This window comes from Aythya marila (genome assembly GCF_965140915.1).
Source record: "Aythya marila genome assembly, chromosome: 13".
NCBI lineage: Eukaryota > Metazoa > Chordata > Aves > Anseriformes > Anatidae > Aythya > Aythya marila.
In genome coordinates, this window is record NC_139054.1 from 14,695,762 (window position 1) to 14,715,116 (window position 19,355).

Sequence of the window (19,355 nt, forward strand, 5' to 3'; positions counted from 1 at the left end):
GTGTAAGGCCCTTTCACAGCATGACAGACTATTTTGCAGGTAGTTCACTTTCTTTTGTGTTTAAGTAACGGGATGACCTTCCCAGCAAATTGTCGTGAAATATTTCATTGATATATAGTCTTAAGAAGTAAGTTTTGGACAGATGTACCACATCATTCATGGATCTCTGCAGTTCAGAAGATGTGCTATACGAGGACACATGCCTCCAGGGTATTTCTTATGACCTGATTTGAAATGACTATGGCCTTTTAAGGTTGCTTCTCAAAAGGACACCAAAAAAAAAGTAGCAGAAGGCCCCATAATCATGATATTTTGGAACAGACAGATGGTTTTAACAGTATGTTCTGTTCATGTTTGGCTTCCACTATGATGCTGAATGTGATGCTTATTTTCTAGCTAGGAGTCCAACAGTACAACCTTTTACTGATCTAATACGTTACCTAGATGCATTGGTGGAGGACAGCTGTAGCAACTGTCAGAACAGCTCTACTGGTTGGAAATCCCCAAAAACATGTTAACGTCTTCTGTCTTCCTGTGTTCTGTTCGTAGGAGGGGTGACCCGAATGACTGTGTCACTGGTGGTCATTATGTTTGAGCTCACGGGCGGACTGGAATACATAGTTCCTCTGATGGCAGCAGCCATGACCAGCAAGTGGATGGCTGATGCTATCGGGCGGGAAGGCATTTACGATGCCCACATTCGTCTCAATGGCTACCCTTTCTTGGAAGCCAAGGAGGAGTTCTCGCACAAGACACTTGCAATGGATGTAATGAGACCACGGAGGAATGATCCTCCTCTGACTGTCATTACTCAGGACAGCATGACAGTAGAAGATGTTGAGACCATAATCAATGAAACTACGTACAGTGGCTACCCAGTGGTGGTGTCACGGGAGTCCCAAAGACTGGTTGGATTTGTTCTCAGGAGAGACCTCATCATTTCAATCGGTAAGTGCAGGAAGGCAAGATGCTATGCAGATAAACAGTGCAGTTAGAGGCCTTAAATGGCATCAACTGTAATTGACTTAACAAATTTAAACACTTAGTGGTGATGGTGGATATACATAACGGAAGCCTGCATCTCCATCCCCCTGCATGTCTTGAGTGTGAAGGGACAGCATGACTTGTCTATTGCAATTATAACGGCTGTGCTACCTGCAAAAATCTTGTGAATCTTGTGAAGTATGAGACTTCTTGTCAGCAAGATCTAAGCCACATTTTCTTTTGGGTGACTCTGCAGAAGGCTTTCTTAACTGTTAATGTCTCAAACCTTATTTTATTTAATTAGAGGAAAAAGTCTGGTTCGTGTACTGAATGTTGGGTCACTTCTGAGGTGGTGCTATCAAACCTGTAAATATTGATACTGATGTTTTTGAGGAGAGTCTTTTTCCTTTCTCTGCACCACTGAAAGCCATCCCAATCTTTGCTCATTTCACATGTGCTCCAGCATTGTTCTGAGGCAGTTGATGTGTGGTGCTGGCAGAACCTGGTAGACACTGTCCTGGCATCTCCCACGTGCAATTTTCATCTGTGACGTGAGAGTTGAGTTCCTTTGGAAACAGCATTGTACAAAACAGCGTTGTATTTTACAATTATTAGGGCACAGTTAGGTTCCTCTTGCTCACATATTGCTTAGAAGCCTGTAAGTAATGTTTGTAAACGTGAGGTTTGAGTACAAGTTGTGATCATGTTGCCTCTTGCTGGTTGTGTGAGGCAGTGTTTCTTCTGTTGATGAGGCAGGAGAAATCTGTGTGTTAGGGTTGAGGAGTACATTGACGTGTAGGTGTTTTAAAAAAAAAAAAAAAAAGCAGCACTTGCTCTATAATGAAGATTTGGTTATAAGGGAGTCAAGGTCCATGCTCCGGGCCTGTTTAGTCTGCGTAGATTGCATTCAGCTGGACCTGAGGCTCCAAGCATCTATGCTAAGCTTGAGTGAGCTGGAGTTGCTCCCATGCCTACTCACATTTCCTTACACCATCACCAGGCAGAATCCATGCAAGCCCTGTGGTGAGCTGGATGGAAGACCTGATCCAGCTGCATACATATCTCAGTCATTGCTCAATTACCTTCCTGCAGATCAGTCCCCTGTTTTGGCTCTCTGGGGGGACACAAATGCTGGTGAAAGAGAGCAGGTGAGAGCATGTTTGCTGGAAGGAGGATGGCAGTTCCCTTGGACAGAAGCAGAAAGTGATCACAGAAACAGCATGGTTATTAAGGGCTGAACACATCTGAGCTCTGTGGTGTGGTTTAATGTGCTGTCTTAGCTCCAGCTTGATGCTTCTCTGTATGGAAGGTTAGAATTGTTGGTCCTGAGCTGAGGTTGTACCATGGCACAATTAGTTTCTATAAGTTACTTGCAGCTATGAAACAACCTCGTGTGTTCCCTCTTTTAAGGTAAATTGTCAGTGTCAGTTTTGCATACAATACATTCTTCTGGAGTATGTAAGTATTGCTTTTCTGATAAGTACCTGGTCAAATGCTTACGACAAAATGTGATGAAATACAGAAAAAGTGCACTATCATACTATTTATTTTCTTCATTCTGTTAGGATACTTCATGGTGTGACTGAATTCTTGGGTTTGCCTTGTTCTGAATCTCTTGGAACTCCTTAAAAGTAATTTTTTTTTTTATCCAGGATGCATGGAAAATGGGATTTAGCTTTTGACAGCCTGCTCTGAATATCAGTCTGGTGTTCAGATGCCAAGCCATTCCCAATCCAATGAGTCCTGGAATGTAAATATCAAATTGAAGCTGCGATACAGCAGACATCCAAATTGCCCATGGAGCAGGAGTAGGCACTATTGCAAATACCTGAATGGTGTCAAGTACTTAACACCGTGTTGATTTTTTTCTATTCTTGACCCTGGTCAGGGGACGTAGAGCTTGAGCCAGTAGGTTAAGCATTTAAAGAAAAAAAAAAAAGACTTATTTTATTAATCAGCTTCCCTGCACAGGTCCCAAATCAGTGACTGGTAAAAGTACAAATCATTTCACTGCCTGCTTAGGTCATTCATTACGTGTTTTGAGAAACAGTGCAAGTGAAGTGAAGGAATGGACCTCTAAAGCCATTCCGGTGTGGCAGAGAGCAAAGGATATGTTCTTCAACTTAGAAAAGGAAAGGTTATTTAACCGAATATTTATTCTTCTAGAAAATGCCCGGAAGAAGCAGGATGGAATTGTGAGCACTTCAATTATTTATTTCACTGACCACTCTCCTCCACTGCCTCCAAGCTTCCCCTCCATGCTGAAACTCAGGAGCATCCTGGACCTCAGTCCTTTTACAGTGACAGACCAAACACCCATGGAAATTGTCGTGGATATATTTCGCAAGCTTGGATTGCGCCAGTGCCTGGTTACTCATAACGGGTAAAAAACAAAACAAAACAAAAAACAACTACCTGTAGATGCAATCTTGGGCCTGAGTCCCAATGGATAGTGCTAGATTAGTTGGTGTCTTTGGGCTGTTTATAGTAGGAAAACTCCATGCAGGAGAGCAAGATGGCAGTGGGTTTGGAACTTTAAAGGTCCCTTCCAACATCAAACCGTTTGATGATTAAACATCTGCATCTCAGTCAGAACTTCAAGTGGCCTCTGATAGGTAGAACTGAATATCAGTTAGGGCAAAAGTAATCTGGGGGGGAAAAAAAAAACCTGAAACCACTGAACCTCTTTCAGTTGGATCAGTTAGTTATACTTAAAGCGTAGCTATTGAGACTACCAGCACTTAAAATGCAGTCCTAAACATTTAGGTCGATCTTTTTGGAGACGGCAGGTGGGTGCTAATAAAAATTGTGTCTTGGGTATAAGTCTTACCTTTTTCAGTATAAAATACTGATAGAGTATCTGTCTGGGCTTAGAAGCACTGTACTTTGCATGGAGAGTCAGCCTTGTGATCCAAACAAGTACTGCAGCTACTGCAAGGAGTTAAAACTCTCATATGAGAAGCTATGCAAGAGCAAGGATATGTTCCTTGGATGTTGATGCACTGAAAATGTGTTTTAATTTTTCAGGAAGCTACTTGGAATCATTACCAAAAAGGATGTACTAAAGCACATTGCACAGCTGGCTAACCAGGACCCAGATTCTATACTCTTCAATTAATGGCAGACTTGTAGGTGTTGTGTGTTAAACACAAAAGAAACTTTATAGAAGAACCTGGATATTCTTTCCTATTTTTATTGAGACCTTGGAACTAATTTCAGCATTTCCTTTCATGGAGCTGAAGAAGATAATTTTTTTTCTACAAGATAACCAATTGCACTACATAGTCTGTGGAAAATTAATCTTCTTTTTAGAAGAAAAAGACTACATTGCTTTTGTGAAGTTGCGTTGGAAAGATTCCATGAAGAAGTAAAAGCAAAATGCTACAGAATTATCTCTCTCCTTTTTACTTTATCTGAATTCTTGTTACTAATGTGGGGAGGAAAGACAAGGTGTATACCTTCAGAAATTTTGAAGGCGGATGATTTTTGCACACAGTATTAAGGTGGTGGCGGAAGGATGCAGTTGTAACTCAGGGGCAGTGTATTTCCAGTGAGCCAATTAGTGAAAATAAGAACCTTGTACAGTCAAAAAAAAAAAAAAAAAAAAACATACAAAATTGTCAGGTGGTTCTGTAACTAATTCCATATAAGAGCTCAACTCCTCAATTACCGATATTGGTTAGTGAAGAATGTTTTGCTGAGAGAATGAAAAAAAAATCCCGCGGAAGACCAGTCTTAAGACTGGGTTCACATTTGGATTGGGAAAAAGTTTATTTTGATTAATCTGCTGTGAATGTATTTAATTACTCTCTGATGCTAGCTTGCTAGGAGAATCCTGAGTAGGAGAAAGGAAGAGTTAACAGTTGTATTCTTGTCATGCTCTCTTATTTTAGATATATGCACAAGGATTTCTTCTTGATTTCTTTTGAGCATGTAATAAAATTGCAAGGACTGAATCCTAAAGCCCTGGCTTTACTGCACTTCCAAGTGAAGTCTGATCATATTAGTTATTGTGCAACTGACCTCTTCCTTAATCAGCAGTGTCTTATGTTGCTGAGGATGTCTTAATGGAGACTCCTGGGCCCGGAATGTTTACATGGATGCATTTTTTTTTTGTTGTTCCCTGCTATTCTCTCCAGCCCTGCACCAAACTCAGGCTCGGATCCTGGCTCTGGGATTGAGAACACTGCCACTTTATGTATGTTTGCCACTCGATGTCTCTTGTTTCACTAACTATGCAATAAGAACCCTGCCTGACAACTGTCAGCAACATAACTTGTTCCTGAGAGTTGCTCCGTTCCAAGTCTGTGCTCCTTGAATCCCTGTTCCGATTAATTTTCTGTTAATAAAATTGTGACAGTTAACTGGAATTCTGAATGTATATAAATTCCTTTTGGGGATCAGCGTAATTGTGGCTTCTGTCTAAAGCAGACTTTACTTGTTGTCTGTGGCTGAGGCTTGTCAATGGGAACAGCTCCCTTTCACTCCTGATTCACCACCAGCAGTGCAGGAGGGGGCCCAGGGTAGGAGCTGACCTGTTGAGTAATGAGATGGGGCTCTTACTCTGCTTCCTGATGGACAAACCTCCAGCTGCTAAGCAGGTGGTGCACTCTGCACAGCCTCAGCCACAGACACCGTGGTACCAACTTCCCTCACCCTGGCTGAAGTACCTGCAAGATGAGGCTGAGGTGCAGTGGCAGGAGGCGATGGGTTGTCAACATGAGGCTGCTGCTTCTGTGCAGTATAAACTTCTTCTGTGGCCAAGTGGGGCTCCTAACTAGAGATGGCTAGAGATTTTTGCAGTTTTAGGCTCTCTTAAATATAAATATATTCCTCATCTGTGCTTGGAACAAAAGCCAGCTTATTTATTTTTTTCAAAGCCATCCAACATCAAGTACCTGTTGCCGCTACTGTAACGTGGTAGTGAGGTGGAACCACTTGAGTTTGTGTATGGCTTAAAGCTGAATCAAGCCAAGATGTTAACAATGGATGAAAGATCTTATGTTTGTAAAGCAAATGCCACAACTTTGTGGTGTTTTTGTACAACAGCAGATGGTTTTCGAGTCACCTTAGGCTCGAAACAAGGATACTGTGTGCCCGTAAGATGCTCACAACTTGAAATGCTTTGCGGTCTTTCTCTCCTATGACTGTCAGCAGGCTTTGTCTGGTGGTGGCAGAAGCTTTGCCTTTAAATGCATTTTGCCCTGTTCTGAGAGGGTTGTCCTCTGCTTACCAGTAAGAAGGATGCTCACAAGCCTGGGTCTGAGAACAGGGAAGAAGCCTCCTCTTTTCCTTGCAGGCTTCTTGCAGAGGATATCTGCACCGAAGGAGGCTAGGGGTGCCTGTTGCATGCTGCTCAGAAAGCTTTGTTCTCTTCGGCACGCGTGGGACACCAGGAAGACGTAAGCTTTTGTTTTGTGCCTTTTTTTTGCTTACTTTGCAATATGCAGGGATTCTCTAGCTTGAAAAATAAAGACCCTGTTATAATTAGATCTGCAGTACGTGACAGCTTATTTCTCTAACAGTCATTAACATGTAACGCTGGACTCGGTCGCTGTGGTAAGTGCCCTTATCAGGGAAGGGAAAGGGAGGGACTGCTTGTGGGAAGGCTGCAATAGTTTTAGTCCAGCATGTCAGGTGCTGACAGGAAAATCCAGTCGCAGGCTGGATTGTCACAGCTGGCTCGTGCCCTGCTTCCAAAAGGGAAGCTCTTGTGGAAATTGGCAGGTCAGAGAGAGCAGACCTTCAGAGGAGCCAGCCTGTTGTGTGGGGGTGGGAGCATGGCAGCCAGAAGCTGCAAAATTAATTTTGGGGTTTTTGAAGGTAGTTCTGTAGGTAGCAGGGGTCAAAGAGCCATCACAGTGTGCCTGTCACATGGCTTTCTGGTATGGAGGAATTGTCCTCGAAAGGTTGGCCTGAAAAAATCATACACAGGAAGATGGGAGTGTGAGAAAACACAGGATTTTTGGGACAGTCTGGTAGAGTTTTAGAGAAGGTGAGTCCTTGATGGAGGCAGGGTTTCAAGTCCTCACAATGCCAAACCAAACATCATTAAGATGGGCAAATAAAAAAAAAAAAAGTTTTGCAATAGTAAAAGGCCTTTTTTTTTTTGCAAGCTTCTGAAGAGGAATGTTCCTCTTACATGAACACATTTCTCTGCTCTTACATCTTTTTAGTATGGAAACAGATTTTTTTGGTGAACGAGAATATAGTTTAATGAATGGAGGTCTGGTACGTGTGGGTAAGGTGAAAATAGAAGCTCGGAGTGATTTCATAGCTGCTCTGTAAGTGAAAACCTGCTGACCACATAAAACCAGTGGAAGTGGTTTCTATGTGAAAATAATAATAATAATTTCAGCTCCAGCTGTGTTTCTGAGCTGTAGTTTTCTATGGGGGAGCTTGCAGCAAAATTACATGGTCAGTGTTACTGCATTGGCTGCAGCAGTGATGTCAGAACACAGGGCTCATTAGGGCGTGATGCTGATTTGGGTGGATAGCTCTGTACTGGGACTGATGACTTCATTTCTACAGGTAAGACATTGTTTACAGAGACTCCCAGCTGCTTGGTGTGAGCTTTTATTTAATGGAGCTTTAATTCCTACCAAAATGTGTTAAACTGTTTCATCAGAAAGTCAGGGGAGATATCATAATCAGTTTTTTGAGCTCAGGCATTTTCTACCTTGTCTGTAACCAATGGTGCTGGTTTGGAAAAGGGTTCCCCTGCCTAGGGCTGTTCCAGCTGCTGTTAAGGGTTTTGTCCTATCCTGTTCTTGCTTTTGTATTGTTTTACTTTCAGAGCGACTCCAGGAGGAGCCCTGGAGTTTCTCTTCAGCAAACAGCTCATTATACAAATCTGTACACACATACTCCCCACCCTCCCCCCCCCCCGCCGTGAGGGTAATTTTATATTTATGAAATAAATTATTTGGGATCGTTTTGGAGAGGCTTAAATGCCTGCTGGGCCTTCTTAAGGGTGGGTTGTGAGTTGGAGCTTGTTTGATTTTTTTTCCTCCCAGGAAACGTAGTGCTGGGATTTGAACAGGGTGCACAATTCCCGAGGTGGTTTGTTACGGAGGTACGGGGCTAGTGAGCTGAGCACAGGAGAAAGAAGCCCATCTTCTCTGCCTGCCCGCAAACAAACCGCTGTTCTCTGAACTTTGTCGCCGTGAAATGCAGTGTGTAACGTGGCCTGGTGCCAGCCCTTCCCACCCTGCCAGTAGCCCGGAGTGGCAGGGTTGGGACTGGAATCAGCACTTAACAGGTCCTGCTGATGGGCAGGAGGGAAAAGTGAGGGGCAGGTCTCCTCCTGCCTCTGCTGTGCCCCAGGGATGCTGTGAGTAAAGTAGGTGTTGGAATCTTTTTTCTTGGTATCCCCAGCTCGGGGAAGAGGAAAGCAGCCTTCCCCTTCGTGCTCTGCATACCTGGGTCTGGATCAAGCTGCCTCAGCTGTTTTGTTGCATACAGCTCGCTCTTCCCAAAAGGAGAGCACGTTCAGAGCCAGGCTGTGCTGGCAGGGAGGGCTGGGACAGCGCCAGAGGAAGGAGGTGATGTTTGTGTGAGGGAAAATGGAGGAATGACCGAGCTGCTGGAACCAGTTTCATCGCTTCAGCAGATCTGAGATTTGCTGCTCAGAGTCCAAGGTCTGGGTGGTAAAAGGAAAATCACTTTGGGAGGGCAGAGAAACTGTGTTCGAAGCAGTCTCCCTCTTCTGGTTCACTGCTCACTCGTGTTGCAAGAGCATTAATGTTTTCCCATAGGTAGGGCTGCTTTAAAGAGCATGCTGCTTCCTCCAGTTACACCAACCCTTTTTGCTGAAGGAAATAGGTTTGCTGGGTTTCGTTTTCCTCTTCCAAGGCTTAACTAAGGCTTGGGGATGAGCTATCTCAGAGCAGGACTGCGCTGTACTGTGAGATGTGCAGGGAAGTGAGGTTCAGGAGGAGCATCTGCAGGACAGGGAAAAGTGCTCTGAATTTTTGTGTCTGGGTGTGTGCAGTAGTAAGGACGTAACCTCCCGCATGGGCTTTCTCTTTGGACGCTTTATTTACAGTGTTCCAAGAAATGATTTCCTGGGGTGTTGACATGTTTTTCAGCGTGGATTTCCTCCTTACGTCTGAGAAATTGTGCTGGGCTCGGGACTTGAAAGTAAAACCAGATCTTGTTTGGAGGGGAACAAAAGACTTGGATGTAGTGATGAGCTGGTTAATAACAACAGAGAGGAGGAAAAAAAAAAAAAAAAAGAAACTATCAGCCCCAGAATTTATTTTGAGACAAAGGGCAGCAAAGTTAGCATTGTAAACGCCCTTGGCTGTCTGGCAAATTTGTCTGAGCTGTCTGCGCAGCCACACGATGAACTGAAAGCAGAGCTCCGAGACAGGGAAGATAAGGCATTACTTGGCAGCAACTACAAGGAAGGAGCATGCATCTTGATCAAATAAACATGATGAGGCCATGAGAGTTAAGGTCAACCTGAAAATGTTATTAGAGCTGTTGTTGCATCTTCCATCCCCCCTATTTTTTTATTTATTTTTTTTTAAAGCATCAGGTTTGTGAAATGTCACCTGGCAGGGATAGCAGGCTGGGAACAGGGAGGTTGTGGCGGGTGAAGGGGGGCAAAGTGTTTTTTTCTTTTCTGGAGCAGTTTGGTGACTGGGCTGCTACTACTGAGGTTAGTTACTGAGGTTTTTTTTTTACTGATCCTGTTCCCCGAAGCCACAAGTTTCTCCCAGGCAATGCAGGCAGGCCGGCACACCCCCTGCACTCACCTGACATCGCCTCTGGCTCTGCCTTGACAGTTCCAGGAAGAAATCACTGCAGGGCAAAGTAACACTGCAGTGGGCAAACAGATGAGTAACGAGACAGATGGCATTATTTTATATGCTCCTAGGTGGCAAAGTGTCTCTATTTATGCACATGTGCACGCACATATAGGCATGTACAGGCTTTCTGGTGTAAAATCCATAACATGGAGTAGATCAAGGTCTTTCCCTGGTGCTGTCCATGCCACCAGAACTTCACCCTGGGACGGGTGAGGAGATGAGAGCCATGCTTGCTGGGAACATGACTTTGGACTTTGCTTGAGGTGCTGTGGTGGATAAAAGTACTCTGCAAGCTGCAGTGCTATGTAGTGCTTCTGCCTGTGGGTCTCAGACTTTTACAGAGACTGACACACTGGGTATCTTGTATGGGTGAGGTAGTTGAGGCACAGATGCTTAATGAGTGCCCAAGTCTTCTGATGAAGAAAATGAGTAGTGCTGGCTCTGTGCTCTCATTTATTGGCTAACTCAAAGTGCTTGTTCCATCTCTGGCAATTGTAGGAAAATAAGCTAATGGGCGCTTAAGCAGGTTGTGGTTATGACCTCAAAATCTCTTGGTTAAAGATTCCCTGTCCTCTTCATGTCTTCAGGGTGTTCTGCAGGTATTCCTAAAAAAAAAAAAAAAAAGATCTTTGTATAGTGTTGTGCAAATGAGATCACAACCTGGAGAAAGGCACAAGCCAAGTTCTTCCTCCAGGCAGCCTTTGAGATGAAGACATTCAGTTTCTGAGGATGGCTGTGCGTGTGGCCGTTGGGTTGACCTTGCCCAGCCACCAGGCCTTTCAATTAAAATCAAACTTTAAAAATTCAGGGCCTGTTCTTTGTACCAGCAAGCATTGAGGCAGCTTTGCCTGGTGCTGGAATCATCAGTGTGTCTGTGGGAATGGGACCGGAGCCTCCCTGCCACGCTGGGTGGGATGTGCAGAAGCAGGAGATTACCCCCTGCCTCCCCGCGTCGGTGCGGTATGGTCTTGAATCCAACATCTCTTGCTGTTTGTTTTTTACATTTGGTTTTAATTTGGGAAACTTCAAACCATTGCCCTTCTCCACAGAGCTGGTGCAGGCAGCAGGGCCCCAGATTTCTTCCCCGGGTTGTTCCCTGCAGCACTAGCAGTGCCTGCCCTCCCTCTGTTTATCCTGGCGGCGGGGCTTTGTGTCCTTGCTGATAATGGGGTCATCTTGTGTCTGCAGCTGGTGAAATCCCAGGGCTGACACAGAACACCCCCCTTTGTGAGGCAGAGAGGGGTTTCTGGTGATGGTTGCTGCAGTTTTACATGACTGCAATGCCCGGAATGGAGGCTGGAGCACCTGTAAAGTGCTGCTGCTGCTTTTCCAGAGAAACCAGGAGCAGCTGGAGTGCACACCTGGTTCCTGAGCTGTCTGAGAGCCAGCAAAGGAAGAGGAATGATCCAGAGCTAAATTGGGCTGGGGACTTGCTCCATCAGGCCTCTGCAGGAGCTTGGTCTCCTCCAAGGTGGCCTAGGCCAGGTGTGTACCTGGGGTGTCAGCTGGTGCTGGGGGCTGCTTGCAAGCCTCTCACCCCACAGCTGGGCCCTGTGAAGCACACACAGACCAGGGGGGCTGGAAAAGCTGCAGAGCTGCCAGAGGTGTTGCAGTGCCTTGACAGGACAGTTCCAGGCCAGAGCCAAGCTACCCCTTGCTGTGCCAGCTATTTTTTTCCCCTAGTCTGTCACTTCGCTCATTGCCCAGTGGTGCCTGGCTCTCAGCAGACTAAGGAGGATGCCACTTGGCCTGATGCTTTTGTAGTTCGTCTTCTATAAAAAAAAAACTCTGTCCACAAGTCATCTCCCTCGTAGGAAAGTGGAGCTGGGCACGGGGCCTGACTCTCCCAGGTCATGCACCAGGATGGTTTACCTGGGATGCCATGGGCTCCTGGCTGCTCCTCCACGCTGGGGGAAAGCTAAACTGTGTTTCAATGAAAACCTTTGCACCTCCTGCTCTGTTTCCTGCAGCTCCAAGTTGTCTGGTCGAGCTCTGAGCTCCCCCAGCTGTTGCCAAAGGCAGCTCAGGGGCTGAGGCCACAGGAGCCCAGCTGAGCTCAGTGCTCTTGGAAGAGCCCTGGGAGTCTGATTCCTGGCGCTGGTCACCAAGGCAGCCCAGAAAGCAAGAGGGAAGATGAGACTGGGAAGAATAAAGTACCATTTAAGTGGTACTTCTTGAGGGAAGGGTTTTGCAATAGCGCCAGAAGCCCGCTGGTCTGTAAGCGTGCAGCGAGGACTGGTGCGGTTGGGGATCTTTGCTAAAACAGGATTGCGTGTGACACAGCTGTGCTGCAGGCTTCGCTGCTTTGTGTTGGGCAAGAGCAAAACATGACGGTCAGAGATGAACACGCTTCGTGGCCGAGCCTTTTCCATCTGTGAGGCCATGGGACTTCCTCTGGAGAGGGGCTGCTGGGGCTGAAGCAAGGCTCTGCAGCACAGCAGGGATGACACAGAAATGCCAGCAAGGGGAATGCAGGGGGTGCTGGGCATGGAGCAGGTTGGTGTGTGGGGGCAGCCAAGGATGGAGACAGAAGGCTCAGGCTGGAAAGCTGTGGGATGGGCAGCAGGAACAAAGAGCAACTCCTGCCTAGCTTCAGTGTGGAGGGGAACAAGCCCATCTCAGCACCCTGGGGTTTGGCCCTGGCTTGGCTGAGCTGTCCCAGGTCCCAGCAGCCTTGGGCTGGGCTTGGCAACCCCAAAGCAGAGAGAGGAGCAGCACAAAGACTCCCACTACCCCAGAAAACTGGGAGGTAGCCCACGAGACGCCAGCCTCCTGCTACTAGTGGGCGAGAGCTGATGGAAGCAGTTGGTTTCCTGCATGGCATGCCCAAGCATTTCCTTTCCCAGCACCGTGGGGGAGAGCTGCAGATGGCTCAGGATGGTGCAGAGGAACGGGGTAAAGGCTGAATGCCCCAGGTGGGCTCAGCTAGTGTGCACCTCCCCATGGGGGGCAGAAGCAGGGGAGCATCTCTCTCTCTGGGAAAGCCTCAGGCATTCCCAGGGGAGTGGCAGCAGCTGCCCTGGCACAACCTTGGCCTGGGCTGCGGAGCCGTTGGAGAGATTAGGGATGCAAGATGGGACAGGACCAGCGACTGCCTGCAGCGTTCACTGGGGTCTGCCTGCAGCTCTCAGGGATGGAGCTGCTGGAAACCACGCACGCCTGCTCCCCAGGGCAGCCTTGGCACTCACGGCTCTGCCTTGATACCTGAGCTGCTTCACTGCTGCCACTGGCGTGCTAGCACGGTGTCTTGGGGCAGGGGGGTCAGGCTGGGAGCAGGGCAGGGCAGCAGGGCTCTGCTCAGGCAGGTGAGGAGGTACGAGGGCTGAAGTCTGCAGCAAGCAGGGGGCAAGCCAGTCCGCTGCTCCCAGCCCGTGCAGCACTCTGCCTGCTGGTATTTTGTGCTGGATTATCTGCCGTGGCAAGGAATGTGGTGTGGGGGGGGCAGACAGGGCTGCTCTGCAGCGAGGGGGGCTGCACAACACTCAGATGCTCTGTGGCATGTTAGGGGAAAGCAGGGGAGCTGACTCCGTCATCAACCTGTCAAGTCTGGGCAGCACTGGGGCTGTTCAGGGGTATAGGGCTGGTTACGCAGGGTGAGCCTGATGCAGAGGTGCAAGACCAGTGCTGGAGTACAGGATTTATTTAAACAGGCACTGAGACCCCCACGCCAGAGCTGTGCTGGCAGGAGGGGTACTTGCATCCTTTGTGGGAGTCTGTGCCGCTGGCCTGTCCGTGCAGAACAACTTGCACGCCAACAGCCTTAATATGATACAGAGTACACAAGTAATTACAAAAGTGGGCTACATCCACCCCAGTGCCCAAGCCAGCTCTATCTATCATGCTCTGCTTCAACAAGTCTTTTGTGTCCGTCACATCCTGGGGGTTTAACAACGGGGGTTTGGTCTTGTCCGTGCTCAGCTCCATGCTGCTGCTGCTGCCTGGGCTCAAGCATGGCCTGAGCTGAAATTGTGGAGGGTAATGACCGCGAAGGCTCAGGGTGTGAGCAGGAGAGCAGCTGTGCCGGCCCAACAGGGCTGGGAGAAACAAAACCCGAAGGTCAGAAGCACCTTGGCTTGGCACTGTCCATCTGAGCTGCACCGTGTCCCGCAGGCTGGACCAGCTCATCTGCAGCACAGCTTAGCATCAGGGGGCTGCGCACCCCTCCGTGCAGCCCACTGCTCTCACACAAGGCTCATGGGGAGCTGCCCCAGGCCAGGCTGCTCCCAAGGAACAGCTGATCTGGGGGTTCAGCATCTCCTCAGCACTGTCAGGGGTTTGGGTGGGCCACAAAGAAGCACCTGAGGGGGTCTGCGGGTGCTGGTGCTTGTGCCAGCTGCTGAGGACCGGGCCAGGGGCTGAAGCTCCCCCAGCTTTCTGCTCTTCGCCGGGCTCCTGGTGGTGTGGTACTCTCGGCGTGATGCATTCACATCTATTTGGGGGTGGAGAGAAGATGCTGAGCGAGACGTGCTGTGCCCTGGGCTCTGTGGATGCAGTGCCACTGAGGACGTCTAATCCACCAAGGCAAGGTGTGTGTCTCCGCCACGTGCCTGGGTGTGGTTGTTTGTGCTGGTAATTAGTCCAGCTCTGTGCCCTGCTCTTTGGCTCCTCAGAAACTGATTGCTGGCACTGGCCCAGGTTGCTAACTATCCTGAAATGAAACTCCTTTGCTGCTTTCTGGAAGCGGGTGCTGGAGCTGCCCTGAGCCCTGATGCTGTCGGGGCGGCGGGCAGCCCTGGAGCAGTGCTCACCGTGCCACTGCTCTCTGCTAATCCTGACTTCTGCCCCAAACGCCTCCAGCTCAGGGTCCCTGAGCCTCGCAGCCTGGTTTGCTGGGCCTGCCTGTGCCAAACGTGGATGCAGAGTTGCAGGGGGTTGGTTGTCCTTCCACAGGGAGAACTGGTCTCACATTTGTGGCTGTGACCCTGTGCCTCTGCTTTGTGGAGGGTCGGGGGGGTGGTTACAAGGTACACTGGTGGTGTGGCTCTTGCTGGGTTCCCTGCAGTCTCACCCAGCTCCAGCAGACACGCAGGGAACGACGCTGCACCAGGCCCCCCGGCCATGTGGCTGCTGTCCCATACAGGTGAAGGCAACGGGACCAGGAGGGGCTCTCCATTCAGCAGCAGCTCAAATAATAGCTGCTGCCCTGGGCCGCACAGAAGAGTTGACGTGGCAGGGGCACAGGGGAGGCGTGAGGATGAGGAGGCAGTCACAGGTCGAGCCGGAAGGCCCCGAAATAGCTGGCTGCTGCGTCGTTGTAGTCAATAGCCAGCGAGGAAACCGAGACAAAGAGCTCATCACCGGCCTTGAGGTCAAACAGTCCCCCCTGGTAGAGAGCGTGGAGGCCGTAGTCTGCCTCAGGAGCCCAGCACTTGGTGCCGACCCCTTTGAGCAGGAGGATGGGCTGGCTGTAGGACGTCTTCCAGTTGATGCACTGCACGAGCTGGGGGCCGGAGAGGCGGGTGCTGGCCCCCTCGCTGGGGTAGCGAAAGTAGATCTGGGAGTAGACGTAGTACTTGCCCGCCTGGTTGACCCGCAGCCGGCCGTCCCGGTAGGTGATGTTCTGCAGGTGGGAGTGGATGGTGCCGTCCTCCCAGCGAGCGATGGCGTGGCGGCAGGACTGGGAGAGGTTCCCGAAGCGGTTGGAGATCCCTGGGGAGAAGGAAGGGTCACCAAGGGGAGGACACTGCGCTGGGAAGCATCCTCCAGGGGCAGGAGGAAGGGACAGGGTGGCTCTTTCACTCTCCCAGGGTCGTGCAGCTTGGAGTGGGGGTAGAGAGTGTGGCCTCGGGCTGGAAACACGTGCACTGTGCTCGAGGTGATCCTGTTTGGCAGGGGGGTTGGACCAGGTGATTTTTCAGAGGTCCCTTCCACCCTCGGCCATTCTGGAGAGGAGAAACCTCTCCCCATCTGCCACCAAACGCAACCTCCCACGCTGAGCCCCATGCCCTTCGTGTGAACTCTCCTCCCCATTCCCACCCTGGGAACTCTCTAGTGCCCTGCTCGCCACCCCCAACTCACCATCCAGGGCCAGGCTCTGCGGGCGGAGGGTGAGATGTGCTGAGGGTTTGCCAGGTGTTTTGGGAGGAACCTGTCCCTCCGAGGTATTGAAGTAGCTCTTCTGCGCCTCTGCGAGGAAAGAGACAAAGGGCTATAGAGGCCAGAGTGCATGGGGACCCCCAGACCCATGCCACCAGAGCATGTCCTTAGCGACCAGAAAGATCTGGGCAGGACTATGCCTCGCTGACCCTACAAAGAGGGTGTTTACTTGGGGATGGAAATATCTGGTCAATTATTATCTCACAGTCTGTGCTGCCCCTTTGGTAGACAGGCTCCCCAGGCTGCCCCTCCAACCCATGCCGAGGGATGTGAGCCCCTTCCCTGCCCGGTGGGACAGTCTGTGCCCCCCGTCCCACCCCAGCTCACAGCCATGGGGCTGTGCCTGGTGGAGTTTGCCCCCGAGCAGCCCAGCCTGCTGGCAGCCCTGGCCACAAGCTGAGCAGTGCACGCGTGGGCTGTGGCTCCCTCTGCCCAGCTGCACTTTGGGTTCAAGCAAACAGATCCTTCCTTGGCAGCACCAGGGAGCGGAGCCCCGTCGCCTGCCCCAGGTGCTCAGCCAGGACGAACTCACCCTTCACGCTCCTGTGGGCCATGTTCTCCGTCACCTGAACCATTAGAGAAGAAAAAGAGCCCCATGGTTTAAAGGTTTTTAAAGGTGCAAAGGACATTCCCCGCTCCCCAGCTCCTCGCATCTTTTCCCTTTTTCAGGCCGTGCCTTTGGACCCTACCAGCTCCTTGATGCAGAGACCTGCAGAGGGCCTGGCGTGCAGCTGCACTGCTCTGATCCCACTGAAATCAAGCCTCTGCCACCCCTTCCTGAGACGGATGGGGAAACTGAAGCAGGGAGACAAGCAGGAGCCCTCCTGTGGTGTGTCCCACCCTCCCCAACCCCACGGGCCCGTGCTCACCACAGCGACATAGGCTTTGATGGTGTTGGCCAGCTTGAGGCAAGACTGGTCGCTGATCAGCTCCTCCAGGTTGGAGCCCTCCTGCTGCTGGTTGATGAGCTGCAGGCACCTCAGCTCCTCCAGGCTCCCTTGTGACTGGGCTTTGAGCTGGAACAGAAACACACAGACGTCCACGAATTGCACAGAGCAGGCGAAGGCAGTATGTGTGAGTGTGATTTGGCTGGTGGACGCAGAGGAGATTCCCCTGGAGGGGACGTGTATGGGTTCAGCTGCCTTTGGCCTGGCTCCTGCAGTGTCAGGGGTTCTCACGCACCTTCCCCCTTCCAGGACTGAGCCGTACTGGCTGGAGGCCGAGCACTCAGCCCAGGCAGGTCTTAAAAACTTCCTAGTCTGCTAGCTTGTGGTTTGGGATGGGAAGCCTGCCTTCCGTACGATGTGAGCTGCTGCATGGTGAGCTGTGCCTCGCCAGCTGGCTCGGTTCTGACCCCGGTGTCCCAGTGGGGTGAGCTCCTCTACAGCTGCCAGGCACGGCCGGCTGCTGGGTTGCTGTTCTGCTGTATAGGGTGTGGGAAAACCAAGGCACAGATGGGACAACTGCCCTGAAATCAGCGTGCCAGGAGCCAGGAACGAACACAAGCACATTGCCCATCCCACCTTTATCACCTTGGTCTGTCCCAGATCAGGACACAGGGCTTGGCCTCGATGTCAGTGTCACCAGCATCCTGTGCTTCCCAAGGGTCCCTGCCTGCTCTAAGCCCTGCAGCTCCCACCAGACCACTGCCTGCCCCTTGACTGGGATCAGCGGAGACTCTAGTACCTGCAGAAAAGCTACGTGAAATAAGACAAAAAGTATTTTTTTTTCCTATTGGGCCAACAGTCAGTCCTAGCGCTGGCGGGCTGGATTTGGATTTTTGTTTCAGAGGTGGGCTGCAGCGATGAACGCAGAGGAAGTGGTGTGGTGGCTCATACAGCTGGATGACTGCACAAGGGTGAGCGTAGCCCGAGCAGTTTCGCCTCATGTGGATTTGGCCAGCGAGGCTGCAGTCGTGCAGGGACGTGCCTGTCTGAGTGGGTGGATGCACAGCGCCTGCTGAGGAAGTAAAGCTCCAAGCAGTGGAGCTCCACAACACAAGCACATGCTCAGTCCCAGCATAACCACGGGCACCGCAGGCACCGCAGCCGCACGCTTTATCCCTCTGCCCACTAACAGCTGCCTGGCACTGACTACGATGCTAATTGCCTCGAGGCTGCCTGTGCCACCAGCACTTCTCATTTCAGAGGGTAGCCGCTCTGCCCGCCTTGTCTGGCTCCCCTCCTGGGAAGCATGCACAGGGTAAGGCTTTAAATTAAGTGAAAAGCAGGAGAGAAAATTCTGTAAAACTGGGGGAGGGGGGTGGCAGGGGGAGGACCCGGTGTATGCGTGTGCACTGGGGTGAGGACAGGCTGCCTGGGTTGTTCAGAGACCCCAGATGTGCTGAGCTCTGATTGCCTACACCTAGCACTGATCCCGTGCAGGGACCTGGTGAATAGACTCCAAAATCATCTGAAAAGGTAAATTCAAGTGGCAATCTGTCTTCATCCATTCCCTGAGGCTCTGTCTGCCCACATTTCCGTTCTCTCGCTGCTGCTTTTCATGTAAATCCTTCCCAGTGGGTGCCACATGGGATCCAGGCACGGAAACAAAGCCTGGAGGGGAGTCTGCTCCAAAGGATGCTGGACCGGGCACAAGACAGGCTGTTCCCCCTGCATCCACGGGCAGGACTTTTCCCAATTTTTTCCCTCTCTGTTGTGTTTTTGTGCCATGCTTGGCACTCCAGCGCTCTTTTCTTGCCGACGAGCCCTCTATCACCAAAGCTGACGGTTACCAGTGGTGGAGCTGCCCAGAAAGCTGCTTGGCAGTATTTAGTTTCCCTTTCTCCATAGCAAAGAGCTCTTCTCATCGGTGTTTACCCTCCTCAACCCTTCCACTGCTAGGGGATCTTAGCAGGGACAATAGTGCGCGTAGCTGGGTTTGCCAACAGGATCAGGTTGTTGCAGCAAGGACAGCACCCGTGTGATGGTCATGGGGGGCCCTGAAGCTCTTGGGACTGGTGGTCCCCAGCAGGCAGCAGTGGGGCAGGGTCATACCTGATGGTTACGTGCTGGGACCGAGCAGGAGCTCCCCATCCAGCTCCTAAAGAGGCTTTAGCAGCCCTGCAGGGTGCTGAGCCCCCTTCCCCGGGGCTCGGGGCGCCCCCTCCCCGCCTCCCGCGGGGGGCTCCTGCCCCCAGCCCGGCTCCGCCACGAACCCCGAGCCCCCTCCCGGTAGCGGCAGCTTCGTCCCGGCGGCGGGCTCACCTTGGAGATGGCCATGGTGAAGTAGACGAAGAGGCCGGTGGTGGAGGCGATCTGCAGGGCGACGATGGCCATGACGGCCACGCTGCCCCACAGCGGCCCGCAGCACCGCCGCCTCCGCCGCTTTCCCCCTTCCCACCGGGGGTCGCCGCCGGGGCCGTCCCCCAGCATGCGGGCCTCGGAGCCGCCACCGGCAGCGGAAAGCCCGTACGGCCCGGCCCGGGGCTGCTGCGGGGCCATGGCCCGGCCGCCGCCG

General features: G+C 51.0%; 2 protein-coding genes across 8 annotated transcripts in view; one reads left to right on the forward strand and one right to left on the reverse strand.

The window, feature by feature from the left end:
* The window catches only part of LOC309883160 (H(+)/Cl(-) exchange transporter 5), a 45,081-nt gene extending 40,480 nt beyond the window's left edge, over positions 1 to 4,601 (forward strand). For all 7 annotated transcript variants that reach the window (XM_082770984.1, XM_082770988.1, XM_082770985.1 and 4 more), the window contains 3 exons: positions 550 to 948; positions 3,151 to 3,367; positions 4,012 to 4,601. In XM_082770984.1, coding sequence (XP_082627110.1) covers positions 550 to 948; positions 3,151 to 3,367; positions 4,012 to 4,102 — 707 coding nt within the window. In that variant the 3' untranslated portion in view covers positions 4,103 to 4,601. The remainder of the gene's footprint in view (positions 1 to 549; positions 949 to 3,150; positions 3,368 to 4,011) is intronic.
* An 8,816-nt stretch (positions 4,602 to 13,417) lies between these two features.
* LOC309883234 (tumor necrosis factor ligand superfamily member 10-like) lies at positions 13,418 to 19,355 on the reverse strand. Its single transcript, XM_082771138.1, has 5 exons — positions 19,103 to 19,355; positions 16,766 to 16,912; positions 16,429 to 16,462; positions 15,819 to 15,926; positions 13,418 to 15,449 (listed from the first exon to the last, which is right to left on the reverse strand). The coding sequence occupies exons 1-5, from the start codon at positions 19,337 to 19,339 to the stop codon at positions 15,007 to 15,009; spliced, it is 969 nt and encodes a 322-aa protein (XP_082627264.1). The 5' UTR covers positions 19,340 to 19,355; the 3' UTR covers positions 13,418 to 15,006.